Source organism: Heptranchias perlo, chromosome 1 (assembly GCF_035084215.1).
Source record: "Heptranchias perlo isolate sHepPer1 chromosome 1, sHepPer1.hap1, whole genome shotgun sequence".
In the NCBI taxonomy this organism is placed as follows: domain Eukaryota; kingdom Metazoa; phylum Chordata; class Chondrichthyes; order Hexanchiformes; family Hexanchidae; genus Heptranchias; species Heptranchias perlo.
In genome coordinates this window covers 108,388,640-108,412,966 of record NC_090325.1, presented here as the reverse complement: position 1 = coordinate 108,412,966, position 24,327 = coordinate 108,388,640, and the positions used below count along the sequence as shown (strand labels likewise).

At 40.5% G+C, this 24,327-nt stretch overlaps 1 protein-coding gene across 2 annotated transcripts in view; it reads right to left on the bottom strand.

Annotated features, from left to right (window-relative positions):
• The window catches only part of tapt1b (transmembrane anterior posterior transformation 1b), a 150,336-nt gene that overhangs the window by 77,994 nt on the left and 48,015 nt on the right, over positions 1-24,327 (bottom strand). The window contains exons 3-7 of one of the 2 annotated variants that reach the window (XM_067989490.1): positions 22,220-22,338; positions 13,044-13,206; positions 6,382-6,517; positions 5,678-5,775; positions 3,475-3,544 (exon numbers count right to left, since the gene is read on the bottom strand). In XM_067989490.1, the coding sequence (XP_067845591.1) occupies positions 3,475-3,544; positions 5,678-5,775; positions 6,382-6,517; positions 13,044-13,206; positions 22,220-22,338 (586 nt within the window). The remainder of the gene's footprint in view (positions 1-3,474; positions 3,545-5,677; positions 5,776-6,381; positions 6,518-13,043; positions 13,207-22,219; positions 22,339-24,327) is intronic. The other variant, XM_067989499.1, reaches the window with a different exon arrangement.

Here is a 24,327-nt window from a genome sequence, read left to right as displayed (position 1 = left end):
GCGGAGCAGGCATGAGGGGCTGAATGGCCGACTCCTGTTCCTATGTTGAAGGAAGTTCCAGGTTTGGTAACATGAGGCAGGGAGAAAAGTTTTAAAAGGTAAAGGCTTCTTCAGCAGTAAACTGGAAAAGCCTGTATTATTTAAAACAGGCGCTGTTTGGAGTTTAAATATATGGTTTCCCAACGAGCCTATGGAATTTTATTAGTAAATCCTGCCCTGGCATAAAGAAAAGTTGCTTTCCAGTGGTGCCTGGGAACTGGTCTTTAGTTGGTTTGGTACGGTACTTTAAAAGTTTTAAGAGCACTGACCCAATTTAAAGCCAAATCCTGGGCTTTGCCAGGATTACAGCATTTCTTCCTGTGGAGACAGGATTCCCCAAATAGATTCCCTCATCATTTCTTACCAGGGGCTGAGGCTCAGGTTAGTTCAGTTTGAAAATGATATGGTGGGGCTCAGAGTCTCAGCAGGGGCTGGTGGTACAGGAAATCTGGAGAGGTTGAGTTGGCTTTGGGTGGAGAACACAGTGTCACCTACCTAGCGGACGAGTTGGGGGACTCAAATGTAAGTAAAAAAAATTATGGATTAGACACAACAGGCAAGCATGCTGAAAACAGTATGATAGAAGGAAGTAATTAATGGTGACTAAATAAGAAATGTGCACATATGCTAGGCTATTTTAGAGTCATATTAGTTTGTCAGTTCTAAAGGCCTAGTACAAATCTCATCAGAATGGTAATGCATAATTGTATTCAATTTTCATAGGTCATATTTGCATTTTTATTCAAATCTCCAGGTGCATAATAAGATGAGTGCAGGGAGCACTCTAGTGGTGAGAGCAGAAAACTGCATGTAGATGATATTCAATGACTGCAGACAATTAATGAGAAGTGGAAGAATATGGAGCCAAAAACTCAAAGATGTTGGAAAGGCTTAAAAAGTATTTTAACCTACTGACAAAGTCCCTAAGACTCAAGGATGCAGGGCTGAGTAGTGACTGATAAAACGAAGGATATGGAAACCCAAGGATAGATACAAAACAAGAGGAGCATCACAGCACACAGTGCTGTTTGATGGCTGCTAAAATGGAGATGGTGCTGCATGAGTTTGGTGCAAGGAGGGCAGCCCTGTGTGTCACTCCGGGACACCATATCCATAAGTCAGCATTACAGCATGCCTGGGAGGAGACAGAAGCATGCTGCCGCTGACCAATACCAACACTTGTCCTGCCAGCCTGTGGTGACTGTTAGCAGCAGGTGTCCTTAAAGAAAATAGCACAGCTCTGCATCGAGCTCTCTGCTGATCTGTACACTGGGAAGACAGCCTCCCACATTCATTACCAGATTGGTGCAACAATGCCTGCAAATATGGTTGGTGGCATCTTGGCAGGTACGGCCAATTAAGCTTTGCTGGCTGATGGTCACCATGGCAATGCTTCTTTCATGCAGTAACACTGAAAGCGCGTCTGCAGTGTTTCTGCAGTTAATCAGGCCTTCACACACATCTGTGACAGTAGGCAAAGGACACAATGTACCTGGAGAGTTGAGGCTTCTGATGCAAGTCATTCTCTGCCAAAGTGACCTATGTGCATCACTGTTCATAGATGAAGGGGAGGCTATTGGTGGGCAAACTGAGAGCCTTTTGTGCAGCCTGACCTACCTGGCAACCCTCCGCTGGTCGTCTTCTTCCAACTCCAAAAAGCTCACATATAGGGGCATTCCGAATGGGAAACCCATTGGTGGCACTAATGGAGCTGGAAGAAGAAGAAATAAGCAACAAAGCAATTACCATAAAGGCTTATGAAAGCCTTAGTGGCATCATAACCACACCCCATCCAAAAAATTAAGAAAATTTGTACGGAAATGGCTTTAAAACTATTTAATTTTCTTACTTTGCCCTTTAAGTGGACTATTTAAAGGGCAAAGTAACTTTAGTAACCCCAGGACTATGGGCTCAGTTAGTTCAGGAAAAGTCCTGCAGTCGAAAACCTGCGGCATGCACAATTTCCCAGGGTGCATTTAGTTAGTCCAACTGATCTAATGTTTCTTTTCAGATTCCAACAACATTTTTGCTTTTTTTCAGAATTAAATTTCAAGTCTTAATCAGTCAATACAGGCTGATTTAAAATTTTTTTTTAAAAGTCTCAAAAAATTTTATTTCAATAATACAAAACAGATGAATTGAATTGTAAAAGCTTTTCAGGCATACAAAAAGGCTCTTGTCACAGAAAATGCTGGAAACACTTAGCAAGTCAGGCACAGCAACTATGGAGAAAAGTAACAAGTCAACATTTCAGGTTTGCCATTCATCAGAACCCCTGCTTTGTTGATAATCGAAAACATTCTAATTACTGACTGCTGTGAGCAGAGACACAAACTCTCTCACACACATGCAGAAACATAGAAAAGGGGAGGAAAAAAGAGATGCAGAGAATCTGTTAATAAAAACTTTAACCCAACTCAATACTGATTTCATAATCGCTAATGGTATTTATAAAAACAGCCCCTCACACTCAACTGGTTTCAACCAGTGTCTTCCACATAATCCTATCCACTTTCTCTTCATTAATCAGCAATTTTCAAAATCAATATAGAGTGACCATCTTTTATAACAAACTTCATTTGAATATAGAAAACAAGGGGTTGAGTTTCCACTTGTTTCCGCAATTTAAAATCAGCGCGATTCGGGTGGAATTGGCCGAACCAGCACAAAAGATCGGGTAATTTGAAACTTGAGTTACGCCCAAACCACCTACGCTTGCGTTTTCTGCAATCTTTTACGCTGGTTAAAGATTCAATTCGCCCTGATCAGGCCCCGCCCGCAGAACTGGCCACGCCCCAGGTCAAAACTGCGAGTTTCCACCGATTGCACTGGTTCGAGAAGGTTCTTCATATTGCGCTCATTTTCTTAGGTGCACAGGGACTAGTAAGCACTTTTTAAAAAGTATTTTCATATCAAAAAAAAATAATTTACTAAGAAACTGACTAGTGCACACCAATGAAACTATTAAATGGTTCAGCATAGTTTTTTTTTACAAAGTCATTTTCAGCGATTTTAAAATCAGGTTACTCAAGGTGGAGGACTGGATACCCTTATTAAAAATGCTTATTTTTGGTGATAAACCCATTTTTAGCTGTATTAATAAAGCTGCACCAGGTTACCACTCTAAATACTTCAAGGAATACTTTTTAATGAAAAAGGAAAAAAAAACGATTACATTCTATTACACTGCCCAATTGCTCTGGTTTATGGAAGATTTTACGTTTGTGATTATACAAATTAATTTTAGCAGAAACTTGAAGTGTAAACTAACCAGCGCAATTTCCCGATTGCGTCCAAAAGGGAAACTCTATCCTCTAATTTGAAACAAACCTGATAAATAGTTTCCAAATTCATAAAATTAATGGTACTTTTTTTTTTCCAAACACTGAACTAAATATTATTTACAACAAACCGAATCAATGGAGCTGTACGTACCACTATTAGACATCTGAAACAGATTGTTCTTCTCAAACTTCTTGAAAACACTTCCTTTTATTTCTACAAACTGTTTAAGAAAACAGTTTAAAAGTCAGTTTGGACATATTAGAGCATAACTTATACTTTTCAACAACATCCACATTCTCATTCAAAACCAGTGAGACAATACTGCATTTTAAAATTAGTATCACAAGAAGAGGGAGAAAATCAAAATAAAATTCTGTAGATCAGCAACACAAATGTAAAGTAGCTGCCACATGCCATGCAGTCATAGGTTAGATCTGGTCAGAGGTTATATTTAATGCAGGGACCAAGGTAATTATATTACCAGAGTTCTCATTTGCTGGAATGTCCCAATGGCACTAAACAATTTAATTTCAAAAATTCAAGAAGGGTAGGGGGAAAAGGGGACAGGGGAAAAAAGGAAAGAAAGAAGAGAGGAAGGTGGAGGGTGAATGAAAGAGGGGACAAAGAGGAGGCGGATATATTGCCCTGACTTTTTTTATTATTCGTTATGGGGATGTGGGCATCGCTGGCAAGGCCAGCATTTATTGCCCATCCCTAATTGCCCTTGAGAAGGTGGTAGTGAGCCGCCTTCTTGAACCGCTGCAGTCCATGTGGTGAAGGTTCTCCCACAATACTGTTAAGGTAGGGAGTTCCAGGATTTTGAACCAGCGACAATGAAGGAACAGCGATATATTTCCAAGTCAGGATAGTGTGAGACTTGGAGGGGAACGTGTAAGTGGTGTTGTTCCCATATGCCTGCTGCCCTTGTCCTTCTAGGTGGTAGAGGTCGCAGGTTTGGGAGGTGCTGTTGAAGAAGCCTTAGCAAGTTGCTGCAGTGTATCTTGTGGATGGTACACATTGCAGCCAAGGTGCGCCGGTGGTGAAGGGAGTGAATGTTTAGGGTGGTGGATGGGATGCCAATCAAGCAGGCTGCTTTGTCCTGAATGGTGTCGAGCGTCTTGAGTGTTGTTAGAGCTGCACTCATCCAAGCAAGTGGAGAGTATTCCATCACACTCCTGACTTGTGCCTTGTAGATGGTGGAAAGTCTTTGGGGAATCAGGAGGCGAGTCACTCGCCGTAGAATACCCAGCCTCTGACCTGCTCTTGTAGCCACAGTATTTATGTGGCTGGTCCAGTTAAGTTTCTGGTCAATGGTGACCCCCAGGATGTTGATGGTGGGGGATTCAGTGATGGTAATGCTGCTGAATCTCAAGGGGAGGTGGTTGGACTCTCTCTTGTTGGAGATGGTCATTGCCTGGCACTTGTCTGATGCGAATGTTACTTGCCACTTATCAGCCCAAGCCTGGATGTTGTCCAGGTCTTGCTGCTTGTGGGCACAGTCTGCTTCATTATCTGAGGGGTTGCGAATGGAACTGAACACTGCAATCATCAGCGAAAATCCCCATTTCTGACCTTATGATGGAGGGAAGGTCAGTGATGAAGCAGCTGAAGATGGTTGGGCCAAGGACACTGCCCTGAAGAACTCCTGCAGCAATGTCCTGGGGCTGAGATGATTGGCCTCCAACAACCACTACCATCTTCCTTTGTGCTAAGTATGACTCCAGCCACTGGAGAGTTTTCCTCGATTTCCATTGACTTCAATTTTACTCGGGCTCCTTGGTGCCACACTCGGTCAAATGCTACCTTGATGACAAGGGCAGTCACTCTCACCTCACCTCTGGAATTCAGCTCTTTTGTCCATGTTTGGACCAAGGCTGTATTGAGGTCTGGAGCAGAGTGTCCTGGCAGAACCAAAACTGAGCAACGGTGAGCTGGTTATTGGTCAGTAAGTGCTGCTTGATAGCACTGTTGACAACACCTTCCATCACTTTGCTGATGTTTGAGAGTAGACTGATGGGGCAGTAATTGGCAGGATTGGAATTTTCCTGCTTTTTGAGGACAAGACATACCTGGGAAATTTTCCACATTGTCAGGTAGATGCTAGTGTTGTAGCTGTTTGGCTAGAGGCGGGCTACTTCTGATTAAACTGAAAAGTATTATATAGGCTTACATTTTGATAATGCCGAACTACAGAGATTGTAAATTTGAAATCTAAATATTTCACCTACATTCTTAAAATATACATGTTTATATCATTTGGAACCTTTTAAAAAAAATTTGGTTTGAATATCAGATTGATGTTAAGGTACACAGGAATCCATGTTTGAAAATTTTTAGGTACAAAAATACTCACATTGTTCGACATCATGATGGTAAGTAATGACTTGTTGTGGGAGTTGAAAGCAACATTCAAAGTTGTTGCTTGCACCATGACCAGAATTGTATGCAGGACTTCAATAAATTTGTTATGGATAGAACAAAAACAAAGGATAAACACACAACTACAAAAATATTTTACTGTTCCTGCAAATATCTATAATTGTTGAAATTGCAACATACTTCAATAAACTTGTTACAATGTTAAAATGAAAAAGGATACTTAAAGAAGCCTATTTATATATTTTATGTTTTAATACTCTCGCAAAGATTGCATTTAGCAGGATGCGAAATTCCAACCTATGTATAATAGGCTTATATAGTTTTTTTTCATGCATCAATATAATTTTGCATTTGCACTGCATCCTGTTAGTCCCCTTCCCATACGTTGATACACATGTGCACTGCAATAGGTCACACTTACATTGTACTTCAAAACTATTCAACAACCCACTATGTTCCTTTCAGTAACAGAAAGCAATAAATTACTTAACAGTATAATTAATACTCAAGAGATGCTTAAAAAGATACATATAACAGTTTAGCTCTTAATAAGTTTACAAATAAATATAAATAAAATTATTATATCCAGCATTCTTAAACTTCAATTCTTCATTAATAGCCATTGATTAAAAAGGTCAATAAATATAGAAGCTTCAATAAGTCTATGCCAAAGGATACAGACATAAAGCACAGCCATGAAAAAGTGAGGTATCACCCCAATATGAGCTCGTTTTTTCTTTTTAGGTTCTGTAGCTGTCCAATACAGTGCATCCAAAATATCTTGCCCAAAGGAAGAAAAGAGGCGATCTGCTACCTATGGAAAAAATCAGATTACTGTATCATTAATGGATATTCCTTAAAGTCATGCAAACCCAGTACAAAAGTCAATATTGTGTATTAACCATTTGTCACGCAACTGGTAAGTTTTGCAGATGGATTCAATTTTTGTAAATAACAATAAAAAAATGTTGAATTGGATATTTAACTCATTTCAATGGGATGAAAGGGGAATTGGTTGAAAAACAAGCCGCAAACCAGCAGCGGGAGATACTTAAATAATAAATGGAAAAGGTATAGGTTAAATACCTACTGGTTAAAAGGGGATGCTTTGGAGCAAAGATGAGGTTCCTTCCTTTAAAAGAGGGCACAGAATAAATAAGTGGCAGACGGAGAGGAGAGAGAGAGAGACACAGACAGAAAGAGCGCACGGGGGTGGTTGGCTGGGGGGTGAAGAGAGAGAGACTGCACCACTATCTGAGGCTGAACCTCAGTGTCCTATTTGACTCTGAGCTGAGCTTCCGGCCCCATATCCTCTCCATCACAAAGACCGCCTATTTCCACCCAAGTAATATCGCCCGACTCCGTCCCTGCCTCAGCCCATCTGATGCTGAAACCCTCATAACATTATTCTGCTTCCACCAGACTTCATTCTTCCAAAGCTAACTGGGCTGGCCTCCCACCTTACCACTCACCGTAAACTTGAGTTCATCCAAAACTCTGCTGCCTGTATGCTAACTCGCACCAAGTCCCATTTATCTGCTGTGCTTGCGGATCTACACTGGCTCCCAGACCAGCAACTTCTCAAATTTTAAATTCTCAACCTTGTGTTCAGATCCCTCCATGGCCTCGACCCCCCCATCTCTGTGACCTCCTCCAGCCCTACAACCCTCCGTGATCTCTGCACTTCTCCAATTCCGATCTCTTGCGCATTCCAGATTTCCATCATCAACACCCTCAAATGCATAGGCCCTAAGCTCTGGAATTCCCTCCCTCAATCTCTCCGCCTCTCTACCTCTCTCTCCTTTAAGATGCTCCTAAAAACCTACCTCTTTGACCAAGCTTTTGGTCACCTGTCCTAACGTCTCCTTATGTGGGTTCGGTGTCAAATTTTGTCTTAAAATGCTCCTTGGAAGCGCCTTTGTGATGTTTTGCTACATTAAAAGGCGCTATATAAACGCAAGTTGTTATTGTTGTTAGATATCGGCTCCTACTCACCTTTTGCATCATTTCATTGGGATTCCATTAGTTGCCCAGCAGGGGAAGGGCAATAAGAGCTTGTTGAGCAACAAGCTCTTATTCCGGCTGGGGCCGGAAATTTATTTCAGCTGAGGGGAGTTAAGGGGCTAATTCTTGCTCACATGGGGGTGTGAGTCCCTGATATGTCTGCTCAGTGACAGATTACCCAGAGAGGTGACTGCAGAGTTAGTGGATGTATTGGTTTTGATATTTCAGAATTCCCTAGATTCTAGAAAGGTCCCCGTGGATTGGAAGGTAGCAAATGTAACCCCGCTATTCAAGAAAGGAGGGAGAGAGAAATAGGCCAATTAGCCAAACATCAGTAGTAGGGAAAATGTGAGGTTATTCACTTTGGTAGGAAGAATAGAAAAACACTATTTATTTTTTAAATGGTGAGAAACTATTAAATGTTGGTGTTGAGAGAGATTTGGGTGTCCTTGTCCACAAAACACAGAAAGTTAACATGCCGGTACAGCAAGCAATTAGGAAGGCAAATGGTACGTTGGCCTTTATTGCAAGAGGGTTGGAGTAAGGAAGTCTTGCTACAATTGTACAGGGCTTTGGTGGGACCACACCTGGAGTACTGTGTGCAGTTTTGGTCTCCTTACCCAAGGAAGAATATACTTGCCTTAGAGGCGGTGCAATGAAGGTTCACTGAATTGATTCCTGGGATGACAGGGTTGTCCTATGAGGAAAGATTGAGTAGAATGGGCCTATACTCTCTGGAGTTTAGAAGAATGTGAGGCGATCTCATTGAAACATATAAGATTCTGAGGGGGCTTGACAGGGCAAATGTGGAGAGGCTGTTTCCCCTGGCTGGAGAGTCCAGAACTGGAAGGCACAGTCTTAGGATAAGGGGTCGGCCATTTAGGACTGAGATGAGGAGAAATTTCTTCACTCAGAGGGTTGTGAATCTTTGGAATTCTCTACTCCAGAGGGATGTGGATGCTTAGTCGTCGAGTATATTCAAGATAGATTTTTGGACTCTAAGGGAATCAAGGGATATGGAAATCGGGCGGGAAAGTGGGGTTGAGGTCGAAGATCAGCCGTAATTTTACTGAATGGCAAAGCAGGCTAGAGGGGCCGTATAGCCTACTCCTGCTCCTTTTTCTTATGTTCTTCACACTTTCTCTTCTGCTATACTCCAGGGCTGTATCCTTGGCCTCCTCCCCTTCATACAATTTATTCTCATCTCAGAGAATTAAACGGATCCCTGCTAAAGAAAGGTTCAACGTCGTAACACTACCCCAAGTAATTCAGGCAGTGTGCTCAGTCGTTGAGTGCATTTAAGACTGAGATCAATAGATTTTTGGAGTCTAAGGGAATGAAGGGATATGGGGATCAGGCAGGAAAGTGGAGTTGAGGTAGAAGATCAGCCATGATCTTATTAAATGGCGGAGCAGGTTCAAGGGGCTGGGCAGATGGGTAAGTTTATGAACGTTTGATGATTTTATTGATTGTAGTGTGGCGTGGCCTTTTAATTCTGACCTGGCAAACTGCCGGTGAACTAATGGTTGCAGGTTCACAATTTCTGTGTTTGTGCGCATTCACGAACTTGCTCCCAGTCTTCGCCGGCGGAGAGAGAAGACGCCATTGCAATACAGCATCCAGAGGTGAGTAATTTCTGGGCCAATATGATTAGGCAGTCAACACGGTTTTATGAAAGGGAAATCGTGTTGGACAAATCTATTAGAGTTTTTTGAGGGTGTAACGAGCGGGGTAGATAAAGGGGGAACCAGTGGATGTCGTATATTTGGATTTTCAAAAGGCATTTGATAAGGTGCCACATAAAAAGGATGTTACACAAGATTAGGGCTCATGGGTTTGGGGGTAACATATTAGCATGAATTGAGGATTGGTTAACAGAGAGAAAACAGAGAGTAGGAATAAACGGATCATTTTCAGGTTGGCAGGTTATAACTCGTGGAGTGTCGCAAGGATCAGTGCTTGGGCCTCAACTATTTACAATAGATATTAATGACTTAGATGAGGGGACAAAGTGTAATGTATACAAGTTTGTCGACGACACAAAGCTAGGTAGGAAGTAAGCTGTGAGGAGGACGCAGAGACTGCAAAGCGATATAGACAGGTTAAGTGAGTGGGCGAGAAGGTGGAAGATGGAATATAATGTAGGGAAATGTGAAATTATCCGCTTTGATAGAAGGAATAGAAAAGCAGAATATTTCTTAAAAAGGTGAAAGACTAAAAGGTGTTCAGAGGGATTTGGGTGTCCTTGTACAGTAATCATGAAAAGTTAATACGCAGGTACAGCAAGCAATTAGGAAGGCAAATGGTATGTTAGCCTTTATTGCAAGGGGGTTGGAGTGTAAGAGTAAGGAGGTCTTGCTTCAATTGTACAGGGCTCTGTTGAGACCACGCCTAGAATACTGTGTACAGTTGTGGACTCCTTACCTCAGGAAGGATTCTCTGGATCTTACAAGAATGAGAGGTGATCTCATTGAAATGTATAAAATTCTGAGAGGGCTTGACAGGATAGATGCCGAGAGGCTGTTTCCCCTGGCTTAAGAGTCTGGAGCTAGGGGCATAGTCTCAAGATAAGGAGTCGGCCATTTAAGACTGACATGAGGAAAATTTTCTTCACTCAGAAGGATATGAATCTTTGGAATTCACTACCCCAGAGGACTGTGGATGCTTAGTCTTTGAGTATATTCAAGACTGAGATTGATAGATTTTTGGGCACTAAGGAAATCAAGGGATATGGGGATTGGGTGGGAAATTGGAGTGGAGGTGGAAGATCAGCCATGATATTAACGAATGGTGCAACAGGCTTGAGGGGCCATATGGCCTACTTCTGTTCCTATTTCTTATGTTCTTATGACATCTACTCACTTGGGAGAATACATGGATTCTCTGTACTATGCTTTTTACCTGAAAGGCTGATTGAAATCTCACACAGTGTGTTCAGTGAAGAGGTTAGTTCACATAATAAGTTTCAGTCCCACTTTACTGAAGTGGTCATGTAATGTTACATTTTCAGTGCTACTTCTAACATATAATACACGTGTAGCATCTCAGTAGCTATATGATGCAGCCGAGCACAGCACAATACTTTTTGCAAAACCACAGAAATAAAACTGATGTGAAATCCAAATAATTGATTAGATTCTTAAATCGGTCAACTATGTGCTGTCAAAACAGGGTAGCATTAATGTTTAGATTCTTATCAAAAAAACTACATCGATCCTTGCAACATCAAAAGGATGTTTAATGGATGTTCAGTTAATTTCTGGATAACAACGTGCATGCCAGCTGAAAAAAAAACTGATCTCGATGGCAGAAATATAGAGATGCAAACTAATTACCTTAAATTGTTAGCGTATAAGTTAATTTCAATTTCATTTATTGAGGGGTTTAACCCAAGGACTCCTCCCTGGCACTGTCAAGAGCCACATTTCCTTAATCAATTAGGTGAGGGGTGCGGCCGGCACGTGCACTCTCGAGGGGGAGGGGCGCGCGGCCGGCGCAGATTTGGAAGGGGTAGAGATGGGCAAGTGAAGCAAAGAAGAGAAGAGACATTGAAAATATGTATGTATTCAGGCTATTTAATTTGAGCTTATTTAGTTTAAACTGTGATAAGAGAACTAGAGGACACAGGTATTAGAAATGAGCAACTCTATAGCGAGTTGAGATTTGAAATGCGTCTGTGTATGTCTAGGGGGCAATGGGGTCTCCACTACTCGCCTTCAAACAGCCACCCAACCTCAAACAGACCATCATTCGCAGCAAATTACCCAGCTTTCAGGAGAACAGCGTCCATGACACCACACAACCCTGCCACGGCAACCTCTGCAAGACATGCCAGATCATCGACACAGATACCACCATCACACGAGAGGACACCACCCACCAGGTACATGGTTCATACTCCTGCGACTCAGCCAACGTTGTCTACCTCATACATTGCAGGAAAGGATGCCCCGGAGCATGGTACATTGGCGCGACCATGCAGACGCTGTGACAACGGATGAACGGACACCGCGCAACAATCGCCAGACAGGAGGGTTCCCTCCCAGTCGGGGAACACTTTAGCAGTCAAGGACATTCAGCCACCGATCTTCGGGTAAGCGTTCTCCAAGGTGGCCTTCGAGACACACGACAACGCAAAATCGTCGAGCAGAAATTGATAGCCAAGTTCCGCACCCATGAGGACGACCTCAACCGGGATCTTGGGTTCATGTCACGCTACACGTAACCCCACCAGCAGGAAAAAAAAGTTATCTGTTTTTAATACAACTGGACATTCTCTCTCTCTCTCTCTCTCTCTGCCTTTCGGGTTTCTTTCTCTCTCTGGCTTTGTAATCTGACCCATTGTGTATTCAGTATATGGGATGTAATGTTTTCCGTGGCTAATCTGTCTGAACACCAACAACACCTTTGATTGCTGTGATCGTCTCCCAGGCTAATATATGCTAGGAGATCTTAGAACCCTTCACTCACTCACCCGACGAAGGAGGTAAGCTCCGAAAGCTTGTGATTTTCAAATAAAACCGTTGATTCTTACAACACCAGGTTATAGTCCCTTACATTTGTCCACCCCAGTCCATCACCAGCATCTCCACATCGTAATAAATTAGAATATGAATATATATATATATATCTCACATTGATCCAAACTGATTAATCCTACATCAATTAACTGTCCATCCCCACTATCTTCTGGACTGATCTAGGTTTTAACATAGTTTCTGCTGCCCTGGCGCTCCTACTGCTTCTCTACTGTTGTTGCTGTGCTGCAACTAGATGCTCTCCAAACACCATGTGCATTTCTGGACTAATAACAGAATGGAATGTTCACAGAGGGCAAGAGATGAAGTTCAGTTTTATTTACTGTGATTATTCATCTCTCAAGATCAAATTAATTGAGGTAAGTCCATGCAGCACATAATTGGAAGGAGTTTTGTCAGTGGAACAAATGGCCCCTTCTCTTTCAATACTTTGTGTTCCTCCATGGAGCTGTGTATATATCTAATTGTTCTGAAACCAACTAGACACACATAGAGTGATGTAAGAATATAGAAACCTAAAAATTTGAGAAGGATATTAGTAATGGGGGACAGATTTAAAAGGATGCCTCCATCTCACTTATATCAGGAACACCAATTTGAAGTTTGTAATTAAAACTAATGGATATCCGATTGGTTTTAGTAGAAGCAACATACCTTGTTCTGCTCAGTTTTAATTCCCCTAAAAGGCCACATATGCAAAATTTCCTAAGTATAAAAACTAGATTTTTAAAAAACAAAATGAGTTTTCAATTTACATCGATCTAGCTGGGAAATTCTTACTCTATAGATCTTACATACCTCTAACATATTGTAGATGATGTAGAGTTTGATGACAGATTGTCCTCTAATGAGATGGTACATCATGGAATAATCCACGTAGTGCATCATAACAAAGCAGATGACCATTATAACTGCCTTGAGTATGTCACATACCTGAGCAGGTTGTAGCAGTCGTCCATCACTGAGAATAAAATTAAACAACATTTATTTCCAAGAGCTATAACCGAAGATCAGAAGTGAATTATAAGATCGGAATTTTAGTACATTACATTCCCCATATTGCCATTATACATTAATTTGTTACACACAGAACTTGTAAGTCTATTTATCTATTCTATTTTAATGGCTGTGAAAGGCATAGAATCAAACATATTACAAATTGAGAACAAACGAATGAACGAACCAACCAACGAGCATTTATATAGCACCTTTCACAACCTCAGGAGCCCTAAAGTGCTTTACAGCCAATGAAGTACTTTTTGAAACGTAATCACTGTTATAAAGTTGGGAAACACGGCAGCAATTTACGCACAGCAAAATCCCAGAAATAGCAATGAACTAATGACCAGATAATCTGTTTTCAGTCATGTTGGTTGAGAGAGAAATATTGGCCAGGACACTGGGAACTCTCCTGTCCTTTGAATGGTGCCATGGAATCTATTACTTCCACCTGAGAGCAGACAGAGCCTCAGTTTAACATCTCATCTGAAAGACAGCACCTTTGAAAGTGCAGCACTCCTTCAATACTGCACAGGTGTCAGCCTAGATTATGTGCTCAAGTCTCTGGAATGGGGCTTAAACACATGATTTTCTGACTCAGAGTTGAGAATACTACCACTGAGCCAATGATAATGATCAGAGGGAGCAATGTGACATCAGCTTTCCAGAGTTAATGGGGAAAGAAAGGCATGCAAAAGTGGCCCAGCACACTAAAACACCAATAGGTCGAGAATGGGTGGCTACAAGTTCAAGGTGGCTAAAAGGAACTGGGAGGAAAATAGATTCAACTCACACACAAACAAAAACATATGAAAATAGTTCACTTAAAAAAATTTTTTAAATTGCAAAATACACAAACAAGAATACCTGACCACCCATTCAATTTCATTATCAAAAGTACACCAAGGTGCTTGTATAGCACAAATTATGAAAACAATACAAGAACTATTACCTAGGGTAGTATGGTCAACTCACCATACTACAATGCCATTACATTGTATGTTAGTAAGTCTACTCAAGTTGGTCCAGCACATACAAATAGCATTAATACCATATCTACCTGGAATGTGAAGGGCTTGAATTCAAAAGTTCATGTATAATTTTTGTTGTTAGGGTTTATAGATGTTGTATTTAATGTTCTTTACCAACAGCAAAGCAAAACTGAAAATCCACCACTGATAAATAAAACATTGGAATTTGAGGAATAGGCACAGTGACATCACAATATACTCCCTATACACATCAAGACCACCAAAATGTACACATATTTTGGTCACAACTCTGGTGTGCAAAATTGCTAGTAATTGAAAATTAGATGAGCAAAGTTCCAATCTTCACTAGCATTTTGTAGCCGGGGGAGGGTTGAAGATACAAATTGGGACATAAATTTGTAACGTTCGTTCAATCTTATCCGAGAAAAGTAAATCCAGTTGATGAATCAGCAAAATGCCGTTAAAGTATGGACATGAACGAATGCAAGAAACTGATTTTATGCTAAAATCTTCTGGAACACACAAGTGTAATCCAAAGTTTTATCAAAAGTCTGAGTCAATAAGAATCTAATTGCTTGAAAAAAATGAAAATTCTTAATATTCTACAAAAGCAAAACATACATTCTAGTTCTGAATCTTCAACTAACACAGGTAGGGGAGTGAACCCAAGATCTTCCTGGTGCACCTGGCTCAAACAGGACATATCTATACATGGATATTTTCTCTCTCCTCCTCCTCCCCCTCCACCCCAATAGTTCAACCTGCAGATTGATATCCTCTCTTTTCTTCGAAATGGCTTGAGAGGAGTTACATTCGGGTACTGTGAATTCAGCCAAAATTTAAAATCTTCCTGTACACGGTTATGTTTAGATAAGTCAACTGAATAGCCATTTTAAACAGATGTATTTTAAAAGCCTGAACATGGCCGAGTTTTGTTTTCAATTTCATATGTTATGTTTTTTATTATTATTTTACAGTTTTAATTAAACAGCACAAGAGACTTTTCTGCACAATTTAAATTACCAGCTAATTTGAATTACACTATTTCAAATTGAGGAGACTGTACACCTTACAATATAAATATAAATATAAATTGAAATATACATTTTCTGGCCTCAGATGTGCCATTTCAGGTCCCCCTCTCTCAGTCATTCCAGTGACATCAGTGATGGGGAGGGGCCACGTAAATGCCAGAACAGCTCTATTCACTTGGGTGCCATCACTTTGGTTTGGCCTGGAAGATGATCAGTATCTGCCTGACCCCAGAAAAACACTGCCAACAAATCCCAGTGGTGCCCGCCATTTGCAGAGACCTTATACGGGTGACTGGCATTCCTGAAATACTTTTTATGGGGAGAGCGTAGGGCAGTGGGATTAGTTTAAGTAAATGAGAAACTGTTTCCACTAGTAGGTGCGTCAGTAACCAGAGGACACAGATTTAAGATAATTGGTAAAAGAACCAGAGGGAGATTGAAGATAGTATTAAAGGAAGAAGCATATAAAGTTGCCAGAAAAAGCAGTAAGCCTAAGGATTGGAAGCACTTTAGAATTCAGCAAAGGGGAACCAAGAAATTGATGAAAAGGAAAATAGAATATATGAGAGTAAACTAGCAAGAAACATAAAAATAGACTGTAAAAGCTTCTATAGGTATGTAAAAAGGAACAGACTGGCAAAGGCAAATGTGGGTCCCCTACAGACAGACGGGAGAATTTATAATGGGGAATAAGGAAATGGCAGAGAAATTAAACAAATACAAATACATTGTGTCTGTCTTCACGGAAGACAACACAAAAAACCTCCCAGAAATACTAGAGAACCAAGGGTCTGGCGAGAATGAGGAACTGAAAGAAATTAGTAAAAAAATAGTACTAGAGAAATTAATGGGACTGAAAGTAGATAAATCCCAAGGACCTGATGATCTCCATCCCAGGGTTTTGAAAGAGGTGGCTATATAGTGGATGCATTGGTCGTCATCTTCCAAAATTCTGTAGATTCTGGAATGGTTCCTGCAGATTGGAGGGTAGCAAATGTAACCCCACTATTTAAGAAAGGAGGGAAGAGAGAAAACAGGGAACTGCAGACCTGTTAGCCTGACATCAGTGGTAGGGAAAATGCTAAAATCTATTATAAAGGATGTGATAACACAACACTTAGAAAATAATAATAGGATTTGGCAGAGTCAACATGGATTTATGAAAGGGAAATCATGTTTGACAAACCTATTGGACTTCTTTGAGGATGTAACTAGTAGAATAGATAAGGGGGAACCAGTGGATGTGGTGTATTTGGATTTTCAGAAAGCTTTCGATAAGGTCCCACACAGGAGGTTGGTGAACAAAGTTAGAGCCCATGGAATTGGGGGTAATATACTGGCATGGATCGAGAATTGGTTAACAGGCAGAAAACAGAGAGTAGGAATAAACGGGTCTTTTTCAGGTTGGCAGACTGTGACTAGTGGGGTACCGCAGGGATCGGTGCTTGGGCCCCAGATAATCACAATCTATATCAATGATTTGGATGAGGGGACCAAATGTAACATTTCCAAGTTTGCTGATGACACAAAACTTGGTGGGAATGTGAGTTGTGAGGAGGATGTAAAGAGGCTTCAAGGAGATATAGACAGGCTAAGTGAGTGGGCAAGAACTGGCAGATGGAATATAATGTGAAAAAATGTGAAGTTATCCATTTTGGTAGGAAAAACAGAAATGCAGAATATTTTTTAAAATGGTGAGAGATTAGGAAATGTTGATGTTCAAAGGGATCTGGGTGTCCTTGTACATGAGTCACTGAAAGCTAACATGCAGGTGCAGCAAGCAATTAGGAAGGCAAATGGTATGTTGGCTTTATCACAAGAGGATTTGAGTACAGGAGTAAAGATGTCTTATTGCAATAGGGCCTTGGTGAGACTGCACCTGGAGTATTGTGTACAATTTTGGTCTCCTTACCCAAGAAAGGATATACTTGCCATAGAGGGAGTGCAACGAAGGTTCACCAGACTGATTCCTGGGATGGCGGGATTGTCGTATGAGGAGAGATTGAGTAGACTAGGCCTGTATTCTCGAGAGTTTAGAAGAATGAGGTGATCTCATTGAAACATACAAAATTCTTACAGGGCTCGACAGGGTAGATGCAGGGAGGATGTTTCCCCTGGCTGGGGAGTCTAGAACCCTGGGGTCACAGTCTCAGAATATGGGGTAGGCCATTTAGGATTGAGATGAGGAGAAATTTCTTCACTCAGAGGGTGGTGAATCTTTGGAATTCTCTATCCCAGGGAGCTGTGGAGGCTCAGTCATTGAGTACATTCAAAACAGAGATCGATAAATTTCTAGATATTAAAGGCATCAAGGGATATGGAGATAGTGCAGGAAAATAGTGTTGAGGTAGAAGATCAGCCATAATCATATTGAATGGTGCAGCAGGCTCAAGGGGCCAGATGGCCTAATCCTGCTCCTATTTCTTATGTTCTGATGTTCTTAGCAGATGGAGAAACCGTTTTATACTGCGACTTGTTATGATCTGGAATGCACTGCCCGAGAGGGTGGTGAAAGCAGATCCAGTAGTAACTTTCAAAAGGGAATTGGATATATACTTGAAAAGGAAACATTTGCAGGGCTATGGGGAAAGAAGGTTTGGGGGTATTACTAATTGGATAGTTTTTTTTTCAAAGAGCCAGCACATGCAAGATATGCCGAGTGGCCTCCTTCTGTATTGTATGATTCTATGTACTGAGCATGCAGCAGTACTCCAGCCTGTTGAGGTTTCTGAAGTCAGACTGCTTCAGAGGCTGAAGAAATTGTGGGTCTTACCTACCTATTGCACAGATGTAAACTTATACAGACTGTCCCAGGTGACTTCAGCTGTTGAAATTATCTAGTCATTTGTACAAGAATGAGTTACATTCATAAGAAAACTATCCACCTTCAGTATGTTCTGCTTAGCATTTCCCACGTCAAGTAATGATCATTCTTGTGACTTACCTGAAAAACATTGCCCAGGTAGTGGGCACTTTTGTGCTGTGAATTAGAGTCAACTAGGAACTGAATTGGGATTTTACCAAAATAAATACTGATGATAGAGGCACACATCCTACATTAGCTCATCCACCCAAAATTTAACACATACTTTCCCCTCCTCCATCCAACTGTTTCTTCAATAAATATATAAGATTTATGCTAGATGAAGTTGTATTTGAATTCCATTTTTAATTAAAGACTCCACTGTGTGGGTAAAAGACAGCTTCTTCAGAGATTTGCTGAAATTGGCAATATTTTTAGAAAATCAACAAAGCTGATAGGCTGTAACTATCGACATATAAAATAGCCTTCAATAGTTCTAATCTTCTCATGGATACATCAATATTTTTATTCTTTTCTGTACATGTAAATAAATTACAATTTATGTTATGCCCTGAAATCATGCTGTGGAGCTTTTTTTTTGAGTCTTGGTATGTTGAGCTAATAATACCCAATGTAAAACCAAGAGTGAAGGTCATGGAGGAGGTGATGTATTGACTTTTTAGCTAAGTTTAAAAGCAAGACCATTGTATTGCGAGGTGGGAGATAAAGAAGGAAGACAACTGCAGGTTGAGCTGTTACGTGTGTATCTTCAGCAGCATGCATTCTTAGTAACCTCAGGTGTTGGTCTGGAGTATGTATAACATTTCACTTTCATCGGTCAGCCAAAATAAATCACACCGCACTTGTCCACATTGAAAGACACCTGCCACACGCGCCTATTCTCCCAATTCATCTGTAGATCATTTATTTTGTCTAAATTCCTAACTCCTGCACATATCTTCATATCAGCACCAAACTGGTCTTCTCCGAGGTCATTAATAAAGATGAAGAGCAATGGACCTAACACCGATCCAAGCAGGACTGCACTAGTGACTGATCACATGCAGAGCTGATACTGTTAATAAATATTCACTGTCGACATAAATTCTCTATCCAACCTAAGATCTGCCCGCCGAACCCACAGCACGTAATCTCACTTAGCATTCTTTTGTGTGGCAATTATCAAGTTTTATAGAATATCTGCCACTGTCCACTAACTTTGTAATCTCTTCAAAAAAAATTTGATCAAGTTGGTGACCTTTTCCTGAAGGCATGCTGGGATTCTCAAAAAAAAAAATCTGCTTTTTCTAGATAAAAGTACAACACTTTTCTAATCATACGTTCCAGCAACTGAAGCTAAACTAATGGGCCTATAGTTTTCTGGTTTGACTTACTGCTTTTTAAATATAGGCACCACATGGTACTCGTTCTAGTTCATGGGAACAATCCCAGGCATCACTGAACTGTTAAATACATGAGTCAAAAGTTTGCACAATACAGCCCCCATTTCTTTTATCAATGGACACAGTAGCCTAGTGCTTATGGTACTGGACTAGCAACCCATAGAACCATAGAAAAGATACAGCACAGAAGGGGGCCATTCGGCCCATCGTGTCCGCGCTGGCTCGAACAGCCAGGTGCCCATTCTAATCCCACCTTCCAGCACCCGGTCCGTAGCCCTGCAGCTTACAACACTTGAGGTGCAGGTCCAGGTACTTTTTTTTAAAAAAAGAGTTGAGGGTCCTTGCCTCTACCACCAATTCGGGCAGCGAATTCCATACACCCACCACCCTCTGGGGAAAAGTTTTTCCTCATGTCCCCTCTAATCCTTCCGTCAATCAGCTTAAATCTATGTCCTCTAGTTCTTGAACTCTCCACCAGGGGAAACAGATACTTCTTGTCTACTCTATCTGGGCCCCTCATAATTTTGTACACTTCAACTAAGACTCCCCTCAGCCTCCACTGCCCCAAGGAAAACAACCCTAGCCTATCCAATCCTTGTAGCTTCAATTTTCAAACCCTGGCAGCATTCTTGTAAATCTTCTCTGCACTCTCTCCAGAGCAATTACATCCTTCCTGTAATGTGGCGACCAGAACTGCGCACAATACTCCAGCTGTGGCCTTACTAGCGTTTTATACAGTTCCATCATTACATCCCTGCTTTTGTATTCTATACCTTGGCTAATAACGGAGACCATTCCGTATGCCTTCTTCACAATCTTATCTACCTGTACTGCCACCTTCAGGGACCTGTGCACATCCACTCCAAGGTTTCTCACTTCCTCTACCCCTCTCAATATATCCCCGTTTACTGCGTATTCCCTTTTACTGTTTGCCCTCCCTAAGTGCATTACCTCACACTTCTCCGGGTTGAACGCCATGTGCCACTTTTCCGCCCACTCCACCAACCCATTGATATCTTCTTAGAGTCTTCGGCTATCCTCTTCACTATCTGCAAATTTTCCAATCATGCCCCCTACAGTCAAGTCCAAATCATCAATATATACCACAAACAGCAAGGGATCCAACACTGTGTCCTGTGGCACACCACCGGAAATGGATTTCCAGAGGTTGAGAGTTTAAATCCCACCATTGCAAGTTTTGAAATTCAATTCAGTAAATTCAATTCAGTAAATTTGTTGGCTAGCACCAGAAAAATGATCATGAAAGTTGCCAGTTTGTTGTAAATACCCAACAGGCTCACTAATGTCCTTCAAGGAATTGAGCCTGCTACCCTTTTTTTTAATCTGGCCTACATATGACTCCAGTCCCACAGTATGTTGTTGATTCTTAATGCCCTCAGGGCAACTAAAGATGAGCAATAAATACTGGTTTGCTAGTGTCACCCACATCTCAAACAAATTTTTAATAAACATGAAAGTGAATATCATCAGGGCCAGCAGCCCGATCAGCTTTAAGAGCTGTAATTCTCGCAAGGACTATTTCTGCATCCACTTTACATATTCAATGTTAGCATCACCTCCATGTAACAGCACAGATCGTCTTTAGGAGCAAAGACTGATGCAAAGTAATCATTTAAACTTCTGTCTTGTCTTGGAGCCCTGCAGAATCCCTCAATGGCCTGAAATAGACTTCATTGGCTCTCTAACATTGCTTAAAAAAAGGTCTTGCTATCGCTAATACAGCTATCCACTATCCTCTTTTCCAGTGCTTTTTTGGCAAATCTGAAAGCAGATTTTGCTGCCCTCTACTGAATCCAATACCTATCCTGATTGTCTAGAGATATTTACCTTCTGTCTGATAAAATAGTTCCCCTTTCATTTAATTCGTCTTCGGATATTACCATTTAGCCACTTTGATTTTGTTATCAAATAGATAAGGTTGACATGGAACATAATTTCAAGTTAAACTACAACTGGCAGCTAGGCTCATTTGATGGTATGCTCAATGCTGTATCATTAAGTCATGCATTCAAGCCCCATCATAGAAATTGAACACATAATAGCACATAATCTAGGCTGACATTTCAATACAGTACTGAGGGAGTGCTGCATAGGGAAGGTGGCATTTTTTTTTTGGAACAATGGGCCAGAACTTGCTGTTGGTTTCCATGAAAGGATGTGCAAGGTGGACTGAATGGGCCATTTTGATCTGTACTTGTCTTAGTAAAGCACAGGATAGGAGCTAGTTGGGAATGGGGCTAAAAACCTACTGTAATTATAACTACAAAAGCATATTGCTTAACTAAAATACTTCATTTATTTCCCTTGTTAAATATAAAACACTTTCCCATACACCTTGCTCAAAAAGAAAGAAGCACTTTGCCTTTCCTAGGCTTTTTTAAGCATAGACAACAAAACTATGGATGTATGTCAGCTGAACAACATCTAAATAGTTTAGATATTTGACTCATACCAGAGAAATCGCATATCTGTTTAAAACTGGTACCACTCAAGAACTAGTAGAGGTCTGCTTTAAAATTCTCATCATGTCACTGTGGAATCTTGCCCTGACTCACTAAAAGGTATGCACACTACCCAACAATATTACCAACTATCCTGACACATTATTGCAGAGACATTCATATATTTAATGCAACAAGACAGTATTTCTAGACACCTGAAAAGGTTTATCTATCAAAATAAAGGTTTTCCAAACAACAACTATAACAGCTATATATCTTACCTTAAGCCACAACAGGGGAGAGTAATAAATCTCATTAGGGCCAGAAGGACTCGCAATGGTAGTAGAGTAAAGAGATATAGAAAGGCATCCAGGCAGAGAAAGAATCCAAAAAACATCAACTGAAAAAAATAGAAAAAATTATAAAAGCACATCCAATATTTCGCACAAAAAGTAACAGCACAAAAATTTGCATGCACTGGTGGAGACAATATAAAGACTCAAAAAAACCACATGGATGCACGTAATATGTTCCATTTATACTACAAATCAAAAAAAAAGGTTTAACTGTGCACAAAGTTCCTTTCTGGATTGATTTCAGTGTACTGAAGGCAATGGAAGAATGTGTATCAGACTGGAATGTTGATGCTTTCATCATTCTTTACAGAGGAAAAAAAAGATAGTCCCAGTAAACCGGACATATTTGAGGGAGTGGAGGAAAGGATGAGTCAGGCTCATATACTGATTGACTTTGAAATGAAATTATTCATTAAGACAAATATGGAAACAATTTTGCACAAAGATCCCTTAAACAGCTTTCTTTGACTGGAGCTTATTCTCCACATATATTAGGATAGATCGATCTCTAAAATGGGGTTGGTCACAGGTATAACTGGATTTGCAGGAGACTTCCAAAGATTATAATTTTCTTTCTCCAGGGTTTTTGTCTTGCACATGAATCAAAATAGTGAGAAACCTTCCACTTCTTGACAGGCAGTTTGCTTGGTGACCACCGATATTGGGACACAATTGTTAAAATAATGTTCTAATCACTGCTGAAATGAGAAAAAGGGGAGATCAGGAGCTAAGTGCTTAAGTATGGTACCCTCCAAAATTACAGCAGTGGGGAGGGAGAAACCCCAGGAAAATTATCCCCTTGCAACCAATTACAGAACTTGTCTTCCACCATCAGAAATACTTAACAATGTTAGAATATGGAAGAAGCTATAATCAAGGGATTCTGATGGACAAAAGTACTCTAATTCCCTAGTTTCAATATTATACCCAAGTACATGGAAGATTTCTGAATAACCTTTAATATGATACAAGTGTTTTTCAAAGTTATAGCCTGTTGAATATGGATTTTTCCATAACATCCAATTGAGGGATTTTCACAACACAAACAAACATTGCTTATTTTAACGTAGGGAAAAATTCTGTGATGAAACTTGCTACTAACAACTATGTACCAATCACAAAACCAGGCTGACCAGTTATTTGCAAGCATTTATTAACAGTTTTAAAAATAAATGGGATTAGTGTGCTGGGGAAAGAGAAAACTATTGATACATTACAAACCCATTTCTCAATTACTGTTCACAACACTGATATTAAAAAAACAGTAGAGCAATGAACTTGGCATTTTAGATATACTCCATAATATCTACACCACCATTTTCACTGTATATCAGTGGAGCATGTCTGAAAGCTGCATTAATCATGGCCTAGTTTGACCTCGAGTAGGTTTTCCTTTGAAGCAGTACATGATGTTTTGGAATCTTTTCTGCTGACAAGCTGGGCAGCAAATCAATGACAGCTAATATGATCCATAGGCTTTCCAGATGCCAAACAAAGCACATCTGGAAATGTTGGTCAACAGATCTGTACAGAGAAGCCTTTTGACTAATATTACTTTGGCATCAATAACAGGAATATGTTGCAAGTTAAATGCTGCCAAGTGAGGTATGACAAGATACAGATTCCAATTATGTTCTCCTTACAAGTTCTCAAACTCTGCTGTGCCCCTGGGCAGGTACCACCACAAAAGGGAGGGGGGGGGGGAAAGAGGAGGGAAAGTTTCATAATTTTACAATTTATGGATAATCATTACTATAACAAACTTGAATTACTGTAGCCATGGAATATCCAGCATTGCTGGGTCTGGCAGTTTTACTAGTTAACCATTTCTTTGGGTGCTTAATGATTCCTGCTAGACATTGTTACTTTAGGTTAGTACTCTTGGCTTTTTGTATGAAATATGGTTGTACATCAGATTTATTCTAAGAGTCAAATGCTACAATTAAGTACAAACTGAAATTTGATTATTTTTAAAAACTTCAAAAAGTTTGAGCTACATGTTCAATGCAAGTAGAAGACACCAATCTTCTCCT